Here is an 18,734-nt window from a genome sequence, read left to right on the forward strand (position 1 = left end):
ATATTAGTTACAAATATATGATTATTAATTAATATATTTTCAAGAAACAATGTATTATTAAATAACGAATTTAATATCATTTATAAAGGCAGTATTTTTTAAATATTAATTTTAATTTTTTTATAATTAAATTTTATTTTTAAATTAAACTAACTGTGTAATTACACTGGTGCAACCAAACAGCACGCTTGTAATTACACTGTAATTACGTTATGACAAACAAACAGGTGGTTGTAATTACACTACTGTGTAATTACTAGGTTGTGTAATTACTACCCTAGTAATTACACCAATTCCAATTACCAGGTGGCTTTCCAAACAGGCCCTTGGTATTTTTGTTGGTGGAAGCTAGCAACGACTTTTACATAGTGAATTAGTTAAGGTGCGTGCAAGTTGGCTCGGATATCAAATGTTTTTCCTATTTTTCATGATCTGACAAGGAGGCTCACAAAATTCACTTTTTAACCCACAATATAACCTTAGATGGTCTCTGTGTAGCTTGTGTGCGCTAGGACTATCAGTTACCACCTTCTGCCAACACAAGTATCGGACAATTTCCCGACCAAGACTTATTCAAATGAAAAAAATCACCTAACTTTTTTTCCAATGTTGAAATATCGTCTTGTAATTTTTACCTACTTAAGTGACCGCTAAATCATACCTTGATCGTACAACCTCCTCACAATAATTTTCATCAAATTTTAAAGAACATAGTAAGCTGGGGAAAAAAAGAATACCAAATTCTGAAAAGGAAAAACAAATAAATGAGTAAATAAAATAATAAAATCAAGAACTTGTCCCACAACTGTGAACTCAAATACATAATGTTAAAAAAAAAACATGTAAAAATTGTGGAGAGAAATACCGACCACTCCGATTAAAGTGTAAGTAGTAACCGTGAACTTAGGGTCAATAACATAATCTGTAAGAAAGAGTTATATAACACAAAATAAAATTGTACATATTACATTTCCATAAAAAAATTACGATACCATTAAAAGAACATAGAAAATATCGATGTTGGAGCAAAGCAAAATAGAACTGTGAAAACTCACTTTGAGTTTGATAGATCACACTTTTATAGTGCAAAAAAAAAAAAAAAGTGAAAAGGCTGTGCAAAGAATTAATACTCCATTATCTTGGAAGATGAAAGAAATAAACAATTAAAGGACAATAACTAAAAAATAAAGAATGTAAAAAGACAAGTGAAATGGTTGTTGGCATCATGCCATGGAAGTTCTAAACCAAAACGTAAAGACCATATATAATAACTAAACGAATTTATATAGATGGAACAATTCTTAAATACTAATCATTTAATGTAACGTTTTTTTGTCCTGTACATAAAATGAATGTAATCAATTTTATCTTTATAAAGTATTTATTTTAATGTAAATTTACATTTTTATACAAAAATGTTAAATGAATATTATTAAATTGACGGGTAGAATGGTCGTTCAATAAATTGTCATCAACTTTTAATTTTGGGGATTCCCACTTATCATATTATACTAAAAGTGAAAATCTCTTACCTTCAAAGTCAGATTACCATTTTGCCCTTGCTATAAATTAATTAGTATGTAATATTTAATTAATTATATGTTTTATTACATTTTAATTTATTAATTTAATTTATAGCAAGGGCAAAATAACAATATGATATATATATATATATATATATATATATATATATATATATATGAAACGAATACTTACAAAATGCTCAAGATTTTTCTTTGATTCTTCCAGCTTGGGAAGACCATAGTTGCCAAATTAGTCTATTATATTTCTCTTTCGATATGATCCATATATATATGAAACGAATACTTACAAAATGCTCAAGATTTTTCTTTGATTCTTCCAGCTAGGAAGACCATAGTTGCCAAATTAGTCTATTATATTTCTCTTTCGATATGATCCTTCCAACTAATCGAAGGGATAGGGTATTTTTATTTATGGACTACTCTCCACATCATGTCCAAGCTGGGGAACCATATATTATTGGACAGTACAGTAAAGTTTGTGAAGTGTTGGGTGCCTAGGTGGTACAATATGCTAATTGATAGGGAAATAACTAATGAGAAAAAACAAAATCGGGCATATTGGTTTGTGTTTGTTCTATATTTTAAAAACTCTTTTAGAGTCTGGATGGACGAGCTTATTACTTTTGACTTATAACTCATAACTTTAGGAATTCTAACTTATGACTTTTGATTTATTTTTGTTATTTTGGCTTAAAGACTTTTTTTTTTATCTCACCAACACTACAAAAGTGCTTAAAGTAAAAAAAAACACCTAAAATAAGTCAATCTAAACAAGCTCCTACTCCCTTTTGTTTCAATCACATTGAGAAAATAAACTTAGAAACACTTTTAAAAGCTTGGCCAAACACTAATTGCTACATAAAAATGTTTTTCAAATTAATTAGTCAAACAGAATTTGCTTCTCATCAAAAATAACTTTTCGAAATAAGCTGATTTTAGAAGACTGGACAAACAAGCTATAAATTTCAAATACTAGTAAAATAGTGGTTGAGTTACAAAGAACCATAAAAAACCTGATTATTTATCAAAATTTTTCGATCACTAATGAGAGTCACGTAACCAAACGTACTCCGTGGGCTGCAAAAAGAAAAACTGCATGGGCCCACACAGGAAAAAGCCCATGTCATACGATACGCTGCTTAGTAACTAAGCCCAATCAACGACGTAAACACTCTAACGTCGTCGTTTTAGCTCCGCGCAAGTAAAACAGTGCTAGACAGCCAGAGAAACACACACTGGAAAGTAAAATCTAAATTCTTGAAAACGTAATCATAAAACGTATCTATCAGCACCGATACAGCTCTGTCACGCGATTTCAGATAATACAGTATGCAACTGATACCCGCCTGATGCAACTCTTTCGCTGATACAACCGATAACCGCGTGATATAGCTTTTCCACTTAATACAACAACTATAACTGCATTTTGTAAATACACAAACTGTAACTTCATTTCGTAATTACGCTCTAAATTATAACAATTTATGAAATTTTCGTCAGATGCTGATGGACCTACATAAGAAAAAGCCCATGTCATATGAATAGCCACTTAGCAAAGCAGGCCCAATCAACGAAGTAATCACTCTAACGTCGTCGTTTTTGGGCCTTCCAAGTAAAACCCTGCTGGAGAGCCGGAGAAACACACACTGTAAAGAAACCTAAACCCTTGATAACCCCCAAAACACCATTTCCTCCATCAATGGCGTCAGTCGCATTCAGAAATCCAAATTCGAAGCGCGTGTTATCACTCTCCCCTCAAATCTACTCATCATGCTCTAGAGTTTCCACTCAGTTTTCACTCTCCGAGGCTATAAATGCAAATGAAACAACTACTAATCTCTCTAATCCATGGTGGAGATCCATGGCCACTTTCACTCGAACGTAAGCTTATAGTAACTTCCAACTACAGTAACTCAACATTGTAATATTTACTTATTTCTCCCTAAAATGTGTAGTGTGTAGCCATTTTACTCAATATTCACTTGATCCACGTAAGCTTAAAAAAACTTAAAACTTCAAGCTCAATATTGTGCATTTACTTATTTCTCCCTACATGTGTACAGTCAAACCTCTCTATAACGGAGTTGTTGGTTCCAATATTTTTTTTGGCTGCTGTAGCGAATTGCTGTTATAGAGAACGTATAATATAATATAACATAACATGAGAGGTTGGTTCTGCAGAAAAAGTAGTTCTACAGTAACTCAACATTGTAGATTTACATGTTTCTTCCTAATAATCTGTTTGGATGGTTGTTACATTTTGTTTCATAATGCATTACTCCCTCTGTCCCAATTTATGCTATACTGTTTGCTTTTTAAGAGTCAATTTGATTAAACTTTGAAGATAAATTGTATTAGATTAATGAAAAGATAAATGTTAAAATATTGGTCAAAATTCATGTTGTTTGAATCTCGTGAAGCGAAAAGTACCACATAAATTGGGACAGATGGAGTATTATATTGTATTGTATCTTAATGTATTGTTTTGATGAATACAATGTTTGGAGTAGCCATCAACAATTTGAAGGATAAACCTACAAGAAAAGTTGTACCGGGTAGAGCTTCTATAAAAAGGTAGGGTTAAGGATAAAATAGGATTATTTGCTAATAAGCAAAGACAAAATGAGGAAAAAAAATAAGGTATAACGCGATCACAACAAATTGGTCGTTGCTCAAAATGGGACTTTTCGTCGTTACATAGAGATGGATTTAACGATCAATACATTAAATTTAAGTAACAATCAAAGCAAACATTGTATTTAAACAAACAACACAATACGATAGGTAACAGTCATACAAACAAGCTTCAAATGTGTAGTGTGTTTTGGTTCCCGAGGTGGATTCGAAATTTTAAATCATTGGTGGCTGGCTGAATATTCACTTGATCCACTTACTATTTTGTGTCACTCCTGTAATTTTAAATAAAATTTTCAACTTTCCTTTCCGCTTGGCCTGTGATTATGTGATCCTCGCTTTGTAAATTGTAGCCATTTTGATTCTTTTAAGCTGAATTTTGTCAATATCTAATTATATGTTCTTGCAGAAAACCTCATGTAAATGTGGGAACTATCGGCCACGTTGATCATGGGAAGACTACTCTTACTGCTGCAATCACAAGGGTTAGTTTGGTCGGACCTTTCATATTATTTCTGCCTGCATTTCATTTTATATGGCTAGGAGATTAGAAATGTTAAATTGATTAGTGTATTATACTTGTGGTAATGGATTAAAGTATCAAAGTAATGTTAATGGTTACTTTTGATGTAGAAAATAGTACATCAAAGTTTAAAATAGAACAGTGAACGGATTTGAATTCTTGAAATTTTTTAAGGTTGTGTCGAAAGATACTCCCTCCGTTTCAAATTGTTTATCTTAGTTTGACTCGACACGCAGTTTAAGAAAGTAAAGAAGTCTTTTGAATCTTGTGGTCTAACTAAAGATGTGTGTAATGTACCAAAATTTCCTTTGAATCTTGTGGTCTTAAATGTGCCATGTAGGATGTTGGGTTGTAAAGGGTTACTAAATATAGCAAGTGGCATTCTTTTTGAAACCAACTAAAAAGATAAGTAAGACAGACAAATTGAAATGGATGGAGTGTTATTTATGGAATGATGTCAAACATGTTCAGTCCCATTTCTTTTTATGGTTTTCCTTTCTTTCCACTCTCATTATATAAGCTACCAATTGCTTGATAAGCGACTGTGCCTTGTCTAGGTCCTAGCAGAAGAAGGAAAGGCCAAGGCGATTGCATTTGATGAAATCGACAAAGCCCCTGAAGAGAAAAAGAGAGGAATTACTATTGCCACAGTAGGGGATACTTCTCTTTCCTTAGTGGTGTTACGTTTCTTAATATCTATTTATATTTGATGCTTTAGCTGATGTTTTGTAGGCCCATGTGGAGTATGAGACTGCTAAAAGACATTATGCTCATGTTGATTGCCCAGGACACGCAGATTACGTTAAAGTGAGATGCAAAACTTACCTATTTTTCATGTAGTGCTCTCGTTCCACATTTTTTATTTAACGCGACTGTTAAGACTTAAGAGTGTAGGGGTATTTAATTATGGCTTGTCTGAATTGTTCTCAGTTGATTGTGTATCATTTGAGAGTTTATTTCACTGACTGTAAAGCCAGTAATTAAGCAATATACTAGTTCCTTAAGATTAAAAATAAGAGTGTAGGGGTATTTAATTATGGCTTGTCTGAATTGTTCTCAGTTGATTGTGTATCATTTGAGAGTTTATTTCACTGACTGTAAAGCCAGTAATTAAGCAATATACTAGTTCCTTAAGATTAAAAATTTGTGTGAACAAGAACTGAAAATACTTAAAAACAATAAGCTCTATTCGCTCATAGTATTGAACGTCTCCATTTGCTATTTTCCTGATGAGAAACTATTAAAGTAAGTAGGAATTTCATCATATTAGACCATCTATCCTCATTACCTTAAATATTGTCCCATTTATTTAACACTATTGACTGATTACTGAGTTTAAGGAGTTAACTCTGATTTGTATATTATATTAGTTGTAATTGAAAAATAACCAAAACGTGGATCTGTGTAAAAATACAATGAATGAGATGGTATAAGAATTAATACATTTTAGGATGTTGCAAAGTAAGAGTGTCAATGCATAGTAAATGGAAGGAGTTGTATTTTTAGAGGCTAAAATACTGTGGCAAAATAGAGGTCCTGCTCAGCTTCTAAACGGTAGACATCAAGCAACTTTTCTTACTAATATTGTGAGTGCTTCACTTTATCCGGTTGAAAATATATGGTTTGGTGTGAATAAATTTTGATTTATGCAGGAGCACTTAATGTAAAAAACACTACTACTTTCTTGATTTCGGAATATAAAAAATTTTCAACCCTTTTTTGGTGGGATCTTTTCTCGTTTTTTCATTGTTTAATGGTTCTTCAAGTGCTTTCTGCTCTCTGAACAAGAAAAGTAATGTTAATTGGGAGCAACAGTGACAATCTTTCTCTGGAGTGGGAGATGGTTTAACTTGTTCTCCTTCGTAAGATCCCTTCATATTTGTTTGGTCACACCTTATGTTGTTTCTTGTGGTGATTGTTTCTTCTTGAAAATAAAGCTTATGAAGACTGACAATAAAAACGGTAGTCAAGTTGCAAAATTCTGAGACATAAAAGTTCCTTAACAATCGCTACCTAAAGGTGAATCTGTTTGGCTTTTTGAAGCAAAAATTGAAATATAACACATTCCCTGATTCAAGGGTTTTTTTTGCTGCTTGATGTTAAAAAAGGATTTCAAGTATAATTGTAACTCCTCCCCCACCCCCCCCCCCCCCCCCCCCCTAAACTTCCTTTTTTTTAGTTGTTAAAAGTATTGTAATAATCTCAGCAACAAGTGCTGTATTTACAATATGGGCTACATTACTGTTTATGTAATAAGCTCAAGAAGTCAACCATGGCGTCTATATCATTTGCAATAGCCATGTTGCACCCAAAAAAAAAAATGAAGTTATACATCTGTTGTTAATGCTAATAACAGACTCCAATATGCTCTAAAAAAATTCTAATGTTCCTAAACTTTCTTTTTATTCAGTTGCTAATGATTTGTTTTAATCTATAGAATATGATTACTGGAGCTGCCCAAATGGACGGTGGTATCCTAGTTGTATCTGCTCCAGATGGACCTATGCCACAAACAAAGGAGCATATTCTTCTTGCCCGCCAGGTGGATACTCGTGGATAGACCGGAGAAATACCATAAATAGACTATTTTTGGTGATTCTAATTGTTGCTCTTTCTTATACTTTGCAGGTCGGTGTACCGTCACTTGTCTGCTTTTTAAACAAAGTTGATGCTGTTGATGATCCTGAGCTGCTGGAACTTGTTGAAATGGAGCTTCGGGGTGCGCCAGCTTTTCCAGTACTTGCTTCAATTGTATTATTACTTATGCAGAACCTGAAGTCCTGGTAACTGGCTTGCAGCTATTATGACTTTGTTATGTTCATTTCCTTACATGAGATTTCCTTTCTTGCAGAACTGCTTAGTTTCTACAAGTTTCCTGGGGATGAAATTCCTATCATCCGTGGTTCAGCTCTTTCTGCTTTACAGGGAACAAATGAAGAAATTGGAAAGAAAGCTATTTTAAAGTTAATGGACGCTGTAGATGAATACATTCCAGATCCAGTGCGTCAACTTGATAAACCATTCTTAATGCCAGTAGAAGATGTATTCTCAATTCAGGTAATCTGATATTCTAGTAGCTCGTGTTTAGCCAGAGATCAGTCAAAACTACTTTGCTCTTTTCTGTTTCTTTCCTGTCACTGGAATTCCACTTCATTTTTGAGGTTTCTCTCTTACTTTGAATGGGTGATATGGCTCTATGCCTCTATGCATGTGGTTTTAGAGCCTTAAAGCCAGTAAATAACAGTCTAATATTTTTGGAGATAACTGAAACTGCTGGTACAACTGGGAATAGTTCCAGCCATTTGTGGAGGAAAATTCTGTAGTATCTTTAGTGCTGAAAAAACCATATATTCATAGAAGCTATTCTTTCTTTAGTTTACCCTTTATACTGTGATACTATAGCTCTTGCTGCTTATTTTAATACAATCCTTTTGCTCTGAGAAAGGTAGAAAAAGGAATTTTTGTAGCAGTCCATCTTTCATTTCCATAAGAGGAAAAAACATTAATGGTTGAACCTTGACTCTAATGCGATACTGATCTTTTTCTGTTAAATTTTTGTAGGGACGTGGAACTGTTGCTACTGGCCGTATTGAACAGGGAACAATAAAGGTTGGAGAGGATGTGGAGATTTTAGGGCTGATGCAGGTTGGCTGTTACCGTATTCAGTATTTTGTTACCTACTTTCTTTAGGGGGAGAATATATTGGTTCGTAACATGAGTCCAATTTCCACTGCTAGTGATCTAGACTTTGATCTTTGCTATTTGTCTGCGTTGAAGCCTGAGGATGAATGACGCCATGCCTGATGAGTAACCAATTTAATACGATGTAACTTATTGATGTTGTAGGTTTTTATATGTAATCTTTCACAATCTGACAAGTTAAGAATAAATTTTGTTACAAGGTATTGAAAAATCTCTTCTATACAAGCAAAGTTATAGACACCCATTGTAACTTCATGAATGCACCAAAAAGAAACTAGGAATGAGATCAAGTACACATAATGGCTCTCTATCTTTTCAAAAGCTCTTCTATTTCTCTGCTTCCATACAACCTACATAGTGCTAGTGGCTCAATGTCTCGTGGACTTTGACTTCTCTTCCTTCTTCTAGATGTCCAACTAAAAAGTGCCAACTTTACTGTGCCCAGCATGGCCTATTGCAGTCAAGGGTATCTCAAGATCTCACGCCACAAGGTGGCTTGAATGGCCACCTATCAATGTGGAAGGAAGTGGGAGTAAATTATCCAAAAAGCCTCCTGAATATTTACACTAAAGCACCAACTAATATATTTAATCCTCCTCAAATTTTTATCTATTAGGATTGCTCCCTTCACTTGCCAGCCAAGAAAGGCGTACATTTGTTACTTGTGGACCCCTTATAATAGCAAGTTTAGGTTGTGGTTCGCTATTATTGTAATCATGAAGATGCTTAATTTAATCTTAGCTGGATGTGTAGTTTTGAGAAATTGTGGTTCTTTATTTGGTTGTTAATGCCGGTATATGTTAAGTGACATTATTGTGCTTTCATATTAGAATTATTAATGTGCTTTTCTTAGCATATGTTCATGTTATCAATTTTCTTTTATAGGGCACTTTAAAATCTACAGTGACTGGTGTTGAAATGTTCAAGAAGATCTTGGATAATGGTCAAGTAAGAATTTGACTCAATCCATGCGGCTTTCTAATAGTTTTCATGCATCACTTAATGTGTGTTCTATTCTGCTTTATTTTCTTAATTAGGCTGGTGATAATGTCGGGCTTCTTCTACGTGGCTTAAAACGAGAAGATATTACACGAGGAATGGTAAGTCAGAATTTCACTCGTGTGTTACTTGTAAAGTGACCTAAGCATTTTCCATCTGATTTCGTTTTTGTTCTACATTTTACATTGGCTGCTTGTTTGTTTCTCCCCTAACATTTTATTAGAAGTAGCTATCGTACTTGTTCAAGTCTGATAATGTGATGTTTCATGAAGTCAAAGTGCGATATATTACCTGAATAAGGTAACTATGTACATGTGTATTTTCCAGCATCTTATATAGCATTTTGTCTATAGGTGATTGCAAAGCCTGGTAGTGTGAAAACGTCGAAGAAATTTGAGGCGGAGATATATGTACTAACAAAGGATGAAGGTGGTCGGCACACTGCTTTTTTCTCAAACTATAGGCCTCAGTTCTACATGAGGACTGCTGACATTACTGGTAAAGTGGAGTTGCCTGAAAATGTCAAGATGGTTATGCCTGGTGATAATGTTACTGCTACTTTTGAGCTGATATCTCCAGTTCCTCTTGAAACAGGTAAATTTATTCTATAAATCCTTTCATGATTTTGCTTATCTGTGGAGTAAGGGTTCTTCCTCAGTTGTTGTAATTCTTCTTTTCTCCCATCGAAGTTGCATAGTGACAATATTTCTGAAATGGTCAGTGTCAGTTACAAGGTGCGACGCTATTTTATTGAGATCTGGAGATTTTTTGGCATGCCTTATATTAACTTGTGCTTAGCCTGGTTATTTTTCTTCCTGTTAAAAAGAAATCATCACCTCACTTGGGGAACATTTACATTGCCTTCAATGTTTTTCTTGCTAATTTGATAATCAATCTCATTCTCAAAATATTTGGATTCTCGACATCATGATGAATCGATGCCTTGTCCCACTTCGTCAGAAGTTTCCATCCTTTCCATCCTGTTAAGTGTTAACCTTGATGTACAGTGAAACTCATTTGATACATAGTTTTTGAATTTGATTCTGGGAGTGTCAGTTTTTTTTACAACACTGGGAATTAAACCTAACTGAAACGATTTACTGGTTTTTCCCCCATAAAGACAGGTAGTCTAGAACTGCACCAATGACATGTACAAAAATAGTACACATAAATTTGACATATAATCTTTCTAAAAAAATATAAAATGAACATCTAAACATTAGTATTCTATATAACAAGTGTGATTCCTAGTAACACTCGTATTCCTATTTGACGTCTTAAAATAGAATACCTAAAATTAAGAACTGAAGCAGAAGAGAACCAAGATGATTGGATTGGTTTGGAAAGATGACTGAAAAGTTGGTATATTGTAAATATTGGAATAACTGGCCAACCGAACCTGTAACACCCCTATTTCTACCTATTACTATGCAGATATTGGATTATTTTGCAACTTAGGAATTGAATCTGTCTTCTTTTCCCTTCGTTGGGCAAAGATAATGTTCAAGATATACTTTGATAAGTAATCAAGGATTTTATAAATACTTGCACTAACCCATTGCCACAACATAATTACAGATTGTGATGCAAATCCTCTATTGTATCACGGATTGCATCTTCATCGTGTACATAACCAGGTTGCACTAAAAGCTATCAAAAATATACATCTTTATCTAAGGCTACGTTTGTTTCTTCCGTTGCCTTGAAAAATTCTGCTATTTCCTTTAAGCCATACAGTCCCACCAAATGGCTTGAGGGATGGTATTCCATGTCTTTTGTGATTTCTTGCGTGGCCCCTCTTTGATCCAGCATTCTAGTAGCTCAAAAATAGATTTTTGGCATGGTCCCCAAGACATGCCAAATATTGCCAAAAACATGCACCACAACTGACTAGTAATTCTACAATGCAAGAAGAGGTGGCCAGAAACTTCAGATTGTTCTTTACACATTGGGCACCTACTGATAATGTTCAAGATATTAGACCAAAGTATAGTTACTCTTGTCTTTGCATAGAGCAAAATTAAAATGATACATTTAGTGTCACTGATTATATGGTTAGATGGCATTGTACTTGCGTTCATTTTGCTTTAGAGTAAAATTGCTCTCCTGTGCCACGTGGGTTAAAGTCAGTTTGTGAGGCTGCAATGATTTCCGAAATAAGGGCAATCATTTAGGTATATGCTGACCCCTTGGCTGCATTGGCTATGCAGCTAGTCTTTTGCGTGTTAGAAGTTTCCACATGATTTAGTCCATCATTGAGTCATGTCAAATTGTATGAAGTGCTGCCTCATAGTTATGCATGTGTTTTAAGGATATCTTATAAGAGATTGGATTCTTATTCATAGATAGAACAAGTATTTCTGCAAGTCACGTTACGGCATTTAATTAGACTTTTCCTTGTTGAAGAAGAAAGCATTTCTTTGAATAGAACACATCTGATTGTGTATAGTCCATCTACCTTGTAACTTTTCAGGACAAAGATTTGCCCTGAGAGAGGGTGGCAGAACGGTTGGTGCTGGGGTTGTTTCCAAAGTACTGAGCTGAGGGTTCACAGAAAATTCAGCGTATGTTTCAGTCTGGTTGTCTCGAGAGGGGTTGACAAATGAAAATTCTATTGCTCTACTTGCGGAAATACAAGACACGCGACGATTGCTAAATGTAATCATCATTTGACACAATTTTTTTTTGTTGCAATGGCGAGAGAGTCCATGTGTTGTGTGATTGAATATATTGGAAGGAGTCCATTTTGTAGCATCTTATAGTTCATAAGCGGTAATTACTCTAAATAATAAAATTTTTAGTGTAATGAACTATGGTTTTTTGCATTCACGAGGAACTCCATGGTAGATGCTGCACGATATGAATGTACACAATAAATCCTAATATCATTTCGAGCTGTTTGCTTCCTTTCTTCTCTCAGGTGTTCTGTATATGGTCTGTTTTCTACCAAGTCTGATGGCCTTAAACTTTCCTTCACATCTATGCCCGATCTGTTTAACTGCAAGCAGCAGACTCTTTTCCTGATTTTCTAGCTGCTGTTAAAGGTAAAATGTTGTGCAGATGATGAATGGGTAAAACATGAATGCTCCAAGTGTACACTTTTTACTTGGGGTTTAAATGTGAAATCTACAGTGGGCACAACTTAGTACAAATCTGAACATGTTAATGGCCTGTTCATGTTCAAGCTACTGGTCTGAAATAATTAAGGATTTTAAAGTTTTTGTGTACCAGATATTTAGGCTTGACAGTAGGTATAGAAATGAGATGAACAACCTCGCCAAAAATGTTTCTCAGAAGCCCTATATTTGATCTTTGCATTTTAATGAGTTTTATCTCAGGAAATGAGAATTTTGTGCAGTCTCATATTGAATCCTTGATTGGAGGATCCGTTCATCATCTTGGCATCTCGGGTGAAATCACTTTTAGAATAGAGTTCTATTGATAAGGCAATCACAATATTTTCAAGAATGTGTCCAGAAGGAAAAGCATGCATACTTAACCGTATAAGAACAGCGTTTTGTATCATTTATGTCCTCACGGTAAGTGGTAAATGTATCCTTCTAGTGAAAAAAAAAAAAAAAAGGGTTAGTAAATGTCAACCTTCGATCTGAATGAATAAAAACTTGGCTCCTGAATATAATGTCAAAAATTCTTAATTGTCCCAATAGCTCAAAACTCTCGTGCTAGCTTTATTCACGTCATTTTACAAGACTATCCTCTACGACACAAACTGGACGAGCAGAAAAGGGTTGAGCTTTCTTACTCACTACGTATATTTAGTGCTTGTTAAAGTCCATTTCTTTCTGCTCAGCTATTATATTACAGTTGGATGTCCCGAAATCAGCTACTGATATCGTCCCCCAAGTTGCGCATGTTTTTACAGTCTCTAAATCTTGAATTCTTGAAATCAAGCAAGCCTCAATACTACAACCGCCAGCAAAGTTGCAGCTCTGAAGTAGATTTCCTTCACATTTTTGTCCAAATTATTCATCATGTCATCCTCTATCATATCCAACTTGCCTGGACTTCTGTTGATCACAACAACGGTGTCCCTCAAATTATTGACAGCCCAAGAAAGCCATATAAGTCCAAGGCCTAAACTGGTGTTCAACAATTTAGGCGCAGAAAAGACAATTCTTCCACAAGCTAGTTTGCAGACAACAGAGAAAAGGACAGCTATGCCGGTTCCAGCTATGCTAGCAGAGAACGTGGTCAGAAATTGTGGTAGTTGGGGACCTGATTTCTTCAATGAAAGTATTGCAGTTTTCCCATGCCGTTTCTTGTCAACTATTATGGACATAAGGCTTTCACATGCATGGAGGTAATTGTTTCTGTAGATATCTCTCTCTTTAACTGCTTTCTTGTTGCTCTTTTTCTGGGGTGATGTCTGGTACTTAGTTTTCTGAGGACTGCAAAAAAGTATAAACGTGTGAGAGATCTTTCTTGTGGTTGTGTAAACTATAAATTACACGAAATTAGTGCTCATGCAACTCAATGCTATTACACATGAAAGTTGAAATTTCTTTCCTCCATTTAAATAAGCCGAGTACAGTAAACAACTCATATGGATCAAATCTGTTCAAGGAAGTGTCTGAATATTGATATAGGGCTTTTAGATCCTTGAATTCATTTCCCTGTCAGTAATATGCAATAATTATACGAATACTACTAAAGAGCTTGTCGTCAGGTGGTTTTATTAGACGTGTCAAGTAAAGATACAGCTAGAACTGTGTCAAGTAAACTACTGCAGAGTATACAAAGGGAAACCTCAGATCTGAGAATTGGAACTCTTTTTTTTTTTGGATGACATGGGAACCCGCAGCCGCTACCCGAAGGTGCGCACAGGGTAAACCCAGCTCCTATGCAATAGCTCGCAAACCACACAGAGAGATAACCCGCACTAGGCAAGCCCCGTGCGACGAGCTCGACCCAGAAGGCAAATCCCCTGTTGTCGTAGGCAGGGGGTTTCGAACCTGAGACCTCCATTATAAAAGCCCCATGCTCAACCAACTGAGCCACCCTTGCGGGTTAGATCTGAGAAGTGAAACTAATTAACCTAGATACGGGAAACATGGATCCTGCTACAGTTACTAGTCAAATAATCATTGAAAATATTAAAGAAAGTCAAACTACAAATCATAGATTAAATAAATCTTTGAATCAGATTTCCATGTCATGGATATCGTTAAAAGGAAAACCTAGCCAAGAGAACAAAGAGCAGGAAAAAATGTTACTCCCTCCATTTCAATTTATTTGTCTTAGGTTGACTTTACACGGATATAATGTACCTAAATGCCCTTTAATCTTGTGGTTTTAACATGCCATGTGGAATGTTGAAATTAAAGAGTTGTAAAATTAGGAACAATGCATTCTGTTTTAAACAGACTAAAAAGGAAAGTAAGACAAATAAATTGAAACAGAGGGAGTATGCGAGATATACCTCCTTAGAGATGCTGCATTCACGTCAAGCTTCTGAGCAGTACTTTCACCTTTAGCCTTTGTCTTGCATGTCTTCCTGCACAGCGAACAACTTGACTTAAACTTTGAGGTGCTGTGGTCCCTTTATCAAACACATGCATTTTTTCCAGTATTAACAGAAAGGGAAACTAACATGCTGGATGATTTTAGTGCCACTACTCTGATTGTATACTGTCTCAATTGATGAAGAAGAAGATGGTTCTGAGCAACTCACCTGTCAGTAACTCAACTACTCTAATGGTAGAGGCTTCATTTTAACTATTTCCCATTCTAGTCCTTATCCGTGATAATCGTTATCATTGTTACTCTTATATTTTGCTAACACATTTTGTCACCTTAAAGTAGCAGCTGAGAGACAAGGCACTAACTCACTTCGACTGAGATGCCGAACTATTCAAGTTTGAAAAATAATAATTTAGCTACGATATCTCTATATTTGAGTGTTGGAACCACAGCAATGGTGCTGCATGCCAGAAAGAAAGTTTTTATGGGCTACATTTGTTCAGAGATGAGTACCAATACAGCAGAGAAAAGCCAATAAACCACATGACCAAGAAAACACTAGTCACATCTAATCAACTTAATGAAAACCTTCGAATAGAAGTTAAGCAGAGAAACTATTGCTACCTGTCAAAGTATGGAACCAGCATTGCGTGTTTTGTGCATTTGATTGAGTCCTTTGAGAAGTAGAACTCGGAGATAATTGAAAGTATGTCCTTCATCTCAACTCTAGCACTGGCACCACTAACTAATAGACGGCCATCAGAATGAATCATATTTCCAGAATTGAGACCTATCAAATTTAAAGAAGGTTCCCATAGGTGGAGTGCAGCACTTGGATAAACAAGAGATGGCGGAGACTTAGCATCATCATGAGATTGTTGGTCGATATAAGAAGCAAATTGTTGTTGATGCATGTCTATCGCATGTGCCAGTGGGCCCATGAGATCTAAGAGTATAGACATATCTATTCCACCCCTTTCTACATCATTTGATCTAGACCTAAGGTACTTCAGAATCTTCTCCTGCCTTGTGCATTGTTCAGCAATCCCAAAGCTGAAGAGCACTGAGTTCAAGTGATTGTCTGCGGAAAAAGATAGGGGATAATTACATATTTGGACTGCTCTATGAAATAATAGCCGGAAAATGTATATGTTTTGTATATTAAGTACAATTATACATAAAATATACATAAATATACATAATCAGTGTATAGGTTTGTATGCTTGGGCTAGCGTCCGTAATTAATTCCGGCCAACGGGCCAAAAATGAAAAAATCCCAGAAGATAGGGGTCATCAGCATGGTACAGTATTAAAAAGATACGAGTAGTTCTCATGAGCAATAATGGATCCATCTAAGACCATCAAGTAATTAAAACTCAAAAGTTAAGCAAAAATTTTGAGGAAGTGTGAACTATGAACCTTGCACATCTATATGTACTGGTCCCTCAACGCTTGATAGGATCCTGACAAAGGGATTGCCTGCCAATAACCGACTCATTGGTTTCCATAAATCCAGTCTTTGATTCAACCTTAGGCTAGCACAACTTGACTTCACCGTATCTTGATTCACTCCAGGAATAGGATAAAAAGGAAGACTATCCTGCAATTAGAACGAAAGCATAACATTTAAGATTAGAGTAGAATAGTAGAGTGATAAACTGCTCATTAAGTGCCAGACAACTCGGCAATTCTTTAAATAACAAGGACAACAACAAATATCAGACACAGGCCTTAAATACACAAGTATAAGATTGTAGAACTTTATTTACACCTAAGATATCTTAGGTGCATGTCACTCGATATCCCAGAATTAAAGCAAATCCATAAAAAGTTGAAACTCTAATGTAAATAACACATCTCTAATTGCAAAGGAACATGCTTCTACTCATAAGACTAGAGTAGAACAACAAGATGATAAGCACATAATGTCTTGCTTTTCGAGTCAGATAATCCAACAATAATATTTGAATCCAGGCTTGAAGGAAGCTAGGAAGAAAAAAAAAAGCAACTAGCATTACCTATCTTTTCATTTCAACCATCATAGCATATTGTGGAACCAAACATAGAGCATGCCAGCATATAAACAAGTTGCAGTCGAACTATATATATATGTATAGAAGATTTAGAAACAAAATTAAAATATAAGTACGTATATTACGAGGTGAACCACTGCCTCTCCAAAGTTGTAATGAAAATTTGACTTATTAATACCGTATAATCTCACAAAATTGGAACGATCATCTGTATCGGACTACGTCATCAAGTCTTTTTTTTTTTTTAAATAATCATATAATTATATCCCATGCCTTAACAATTGAACCCCCGTCTACCAGCAAAGCCCAATGGTTCCAGGAGAAACAAAACAACAACAAAATCAACCATGAAAAAGAAATACAAATTGACATAACGAAATATGTTATCAACCAAATGAGTTAATTCCTCAAATGATTATCGAACTTGGACGATTTTCTACTAAAGTCACTAAACTATTTTTTGTCAATATAAAGTCACTCAACCTATAGATAATCTCTCAGAAAATAACTATGACTCAGAAAACCAACTAAATCTCACCTGAAAACCACATAAGCAAGCCAAAAATACCATGTTACCTAAAACTGCAAAGAATTTGAATTCATCAAGTAATGAATCAATCAGTGACTAAATTTCAATCCCAAACTAAGTAGAGATCCACTATAAAAGTGAACAAATCCAGATAAAGAAAGATAGTTACAAACTTACAATATCATACATCTTTGAAAACAAACAAAACCAATAAAAGAGTTACTTATTAAATTAACTTACCTTTGACACCCTTCCTATGTTCTGCTCTGGAGGTGAAAATAACCAAGGAGGATAACCATTAGAAGCCATAAGACAACCTTCAACCATCTTTTAAGAGAGAAACCAAACCTCAGAAACTAAACTAAACTTAAGTTTCTGATCCTTAAAATCTCTCTTTCTATTTTGATACTCACAGCATATCTTGGGGGGGCTTATCCTGCTATTTACCTCAAGTTTCTCTAAGATTTTATTGCAATTTAGTGGTTTAGAAAATTAGAGACGTGTGGTCTGTCTGATTGGTTCTTGAGACTTAACGGGTTACATTTTTTGGTTGGATTTTCTTGAATAAAGACAAGCAAAGGTTTCGACCTTTTCTATGTTTTTGGATTCTTGTTCTGGTAGATGTGGTGGAGGTTTAATCATAGATTCATAATTTTGTTTACCAATAAATTACCACACAATAAATGAAGTGGTGCACCTTTCAAAGTCAAACAGAGAATGCAGTATCTGAGATTTTGAGGTTGCCGACTAAAATTACAATACTGTTGGCAAAATACACTCCGGATCAAAAAGCCACCATTTAGCTTTTGTTTTTTGTTCAAAAAAAATATTTACTTATTAAACTAAGAAATAATTAATCTTATAATTTGGTATTTAAGAGATATGTTAGTCAAATTATCTATTTTTGTCTAGAAATTGATTTTCTTAAGGGGAATGCAAATGTCTAGGTGGACACTCTTTTCGATCCGGAGAGAGTAATATTTAACTATTCTTTTGTTTGTTGATTACGTCTTCTTTTTTTCATTTTTTTTTTGTTTTCATTCGGTGTCCGGTACCCTCATTGAAACCCGACTAAATTCCGATTCGTGCCAAGTAGTCCCACATTGGGGGGCAAAGCACTCTCCAGTAATGGTGACTCTGTACCCAAGGGGACTTGAATTCGAGACCTCTTGATTAAAGATGGAGTAATACCAGCCACTATACCACAACTTTTGTTGGTCTTTTTTCATATTGTTATTGGTTAAAGAAAAGCAACATAGATAGGGGAAATGTTTAAATGTTAATATTAG

General features: G+C 35.0%; 2 protein-coding genes across 2 annotated transcripts; one reads left to right on the top strand and one right to left on the bottom strand.

The window, feature by feature from the left end:
- Positions 1–3,178: 3,178 nt before the first annotated feature.
- Positions 3,179–12,316, top strand: LOC132609636 (elongation factor Tu, mitochondrial). Its single transcript, XM_060323706.1, has 12 exons — positions 3,179–3,425; positions 4,588–4,663; positions 5,259–5,351; positions 5,434–5,508; positions 7,139–7,243; positions 7,330–7,420; positions 7,553–7,758; positions 8,263–8,346; positions 9,289–9,351; positions 9,441–9,503; positions 9,756–9,996; positions 11,876–12,316. Exons 1-12 carry the CDS (start codon positions 3,244–3,246, stop codon positions 11,944–11,946), a joined length of 1,350 nt encoding a protein of 449 aa, XP_060179689.1. The 5' UTR covers positions 3,179–3,243; the 3' UTR covers positions 11,947–12,316.
- A 694-nt stretch (positions 12,317–13,010) lies between these two features.
- Positions 13,011–18,102, bottom strand: LOC132609637 (uncharacterized). Its single transcript, XM_060323707.1, has 5 exons — positions 17,686–18,102; positions 16,303–16,483; positions 15,508–15,964; positions 14,843–14,917; positions 13,011–13,811 (listed from the first exon to the last, which is right to left on the bottom strand). The coding sequence occupies exons 1-5, from the start codon at positions 17,770–17,772 to the stop codon at positions 13,310–13,312; spliced, it is 1,302 nt and encodes a 433-aa protein (XP_060179690.1). The 5' UTR covers positions 17,773–18,102; the 3' UTR covers positions 13,011–13,309.
- Positions 18,103–18,734: the final 632 nt, after the last annotated feature.

This window comes from Lycium barbarum, chromosome 9 (assembly GCF_019175385.1).
Source record: "Lycium barbarum isolate Lr01 chromosome 9, ASM1917538v2, whole genome shotgun sequence".
Classification (NCBI taxonomy): Eukaryota; Viridiplantae; Streptophyta; class Magnoliopsida; order Solanales; family Solanaceae; genus Lycium; species Lycium barbarum.

Bases quoted from the DNA above. Each gene is read 5' to 3' on its own strand.
- LOC132609637 (XM_060323707.1), bottom strand. From the start codon at position 17,772: ATGGTTGAAGGTTGTCTTATGGCTTCTAATGGTTATCCTCCTTGGTTA. The intron at 15,965-16,302 runs GTTCATAGTTCA...CTTTTTCCGCAG, and splicing joins AGTACATATAGATGTGCAAG to ACAATCACTTGAACTCAGTG. The intron at 14,918-15,507 runs GTAGCAATAGTT...TTCGCTGTGCAG, and splicing joins CTGGTTCCATACTTTGACAG to GAAGACATGCAAGACAAAGG.
- LOC132609636 (XM_060323706.1), top strand. From the start codon at position 3,244: ATGGCGTCAGTCGCATTCAGAAATCCAAATTCGAAGCGCGTGTTATCA. The intron at 4,664-5,258 runs GTTAGTTTGGTC...TGCCTTGTCTAG, and splicing joins TTACTGCTGCAATCACAAGG to GTCCTAGCAGAAGAAGGAAA. The intron at 7,759-8,262 runs GTAATCTGATAT...AAATTTTTGTAG, and splicing joins AAGATGTATTCTCAATTCAG to GGACGTGGAACTGTTGCTAC.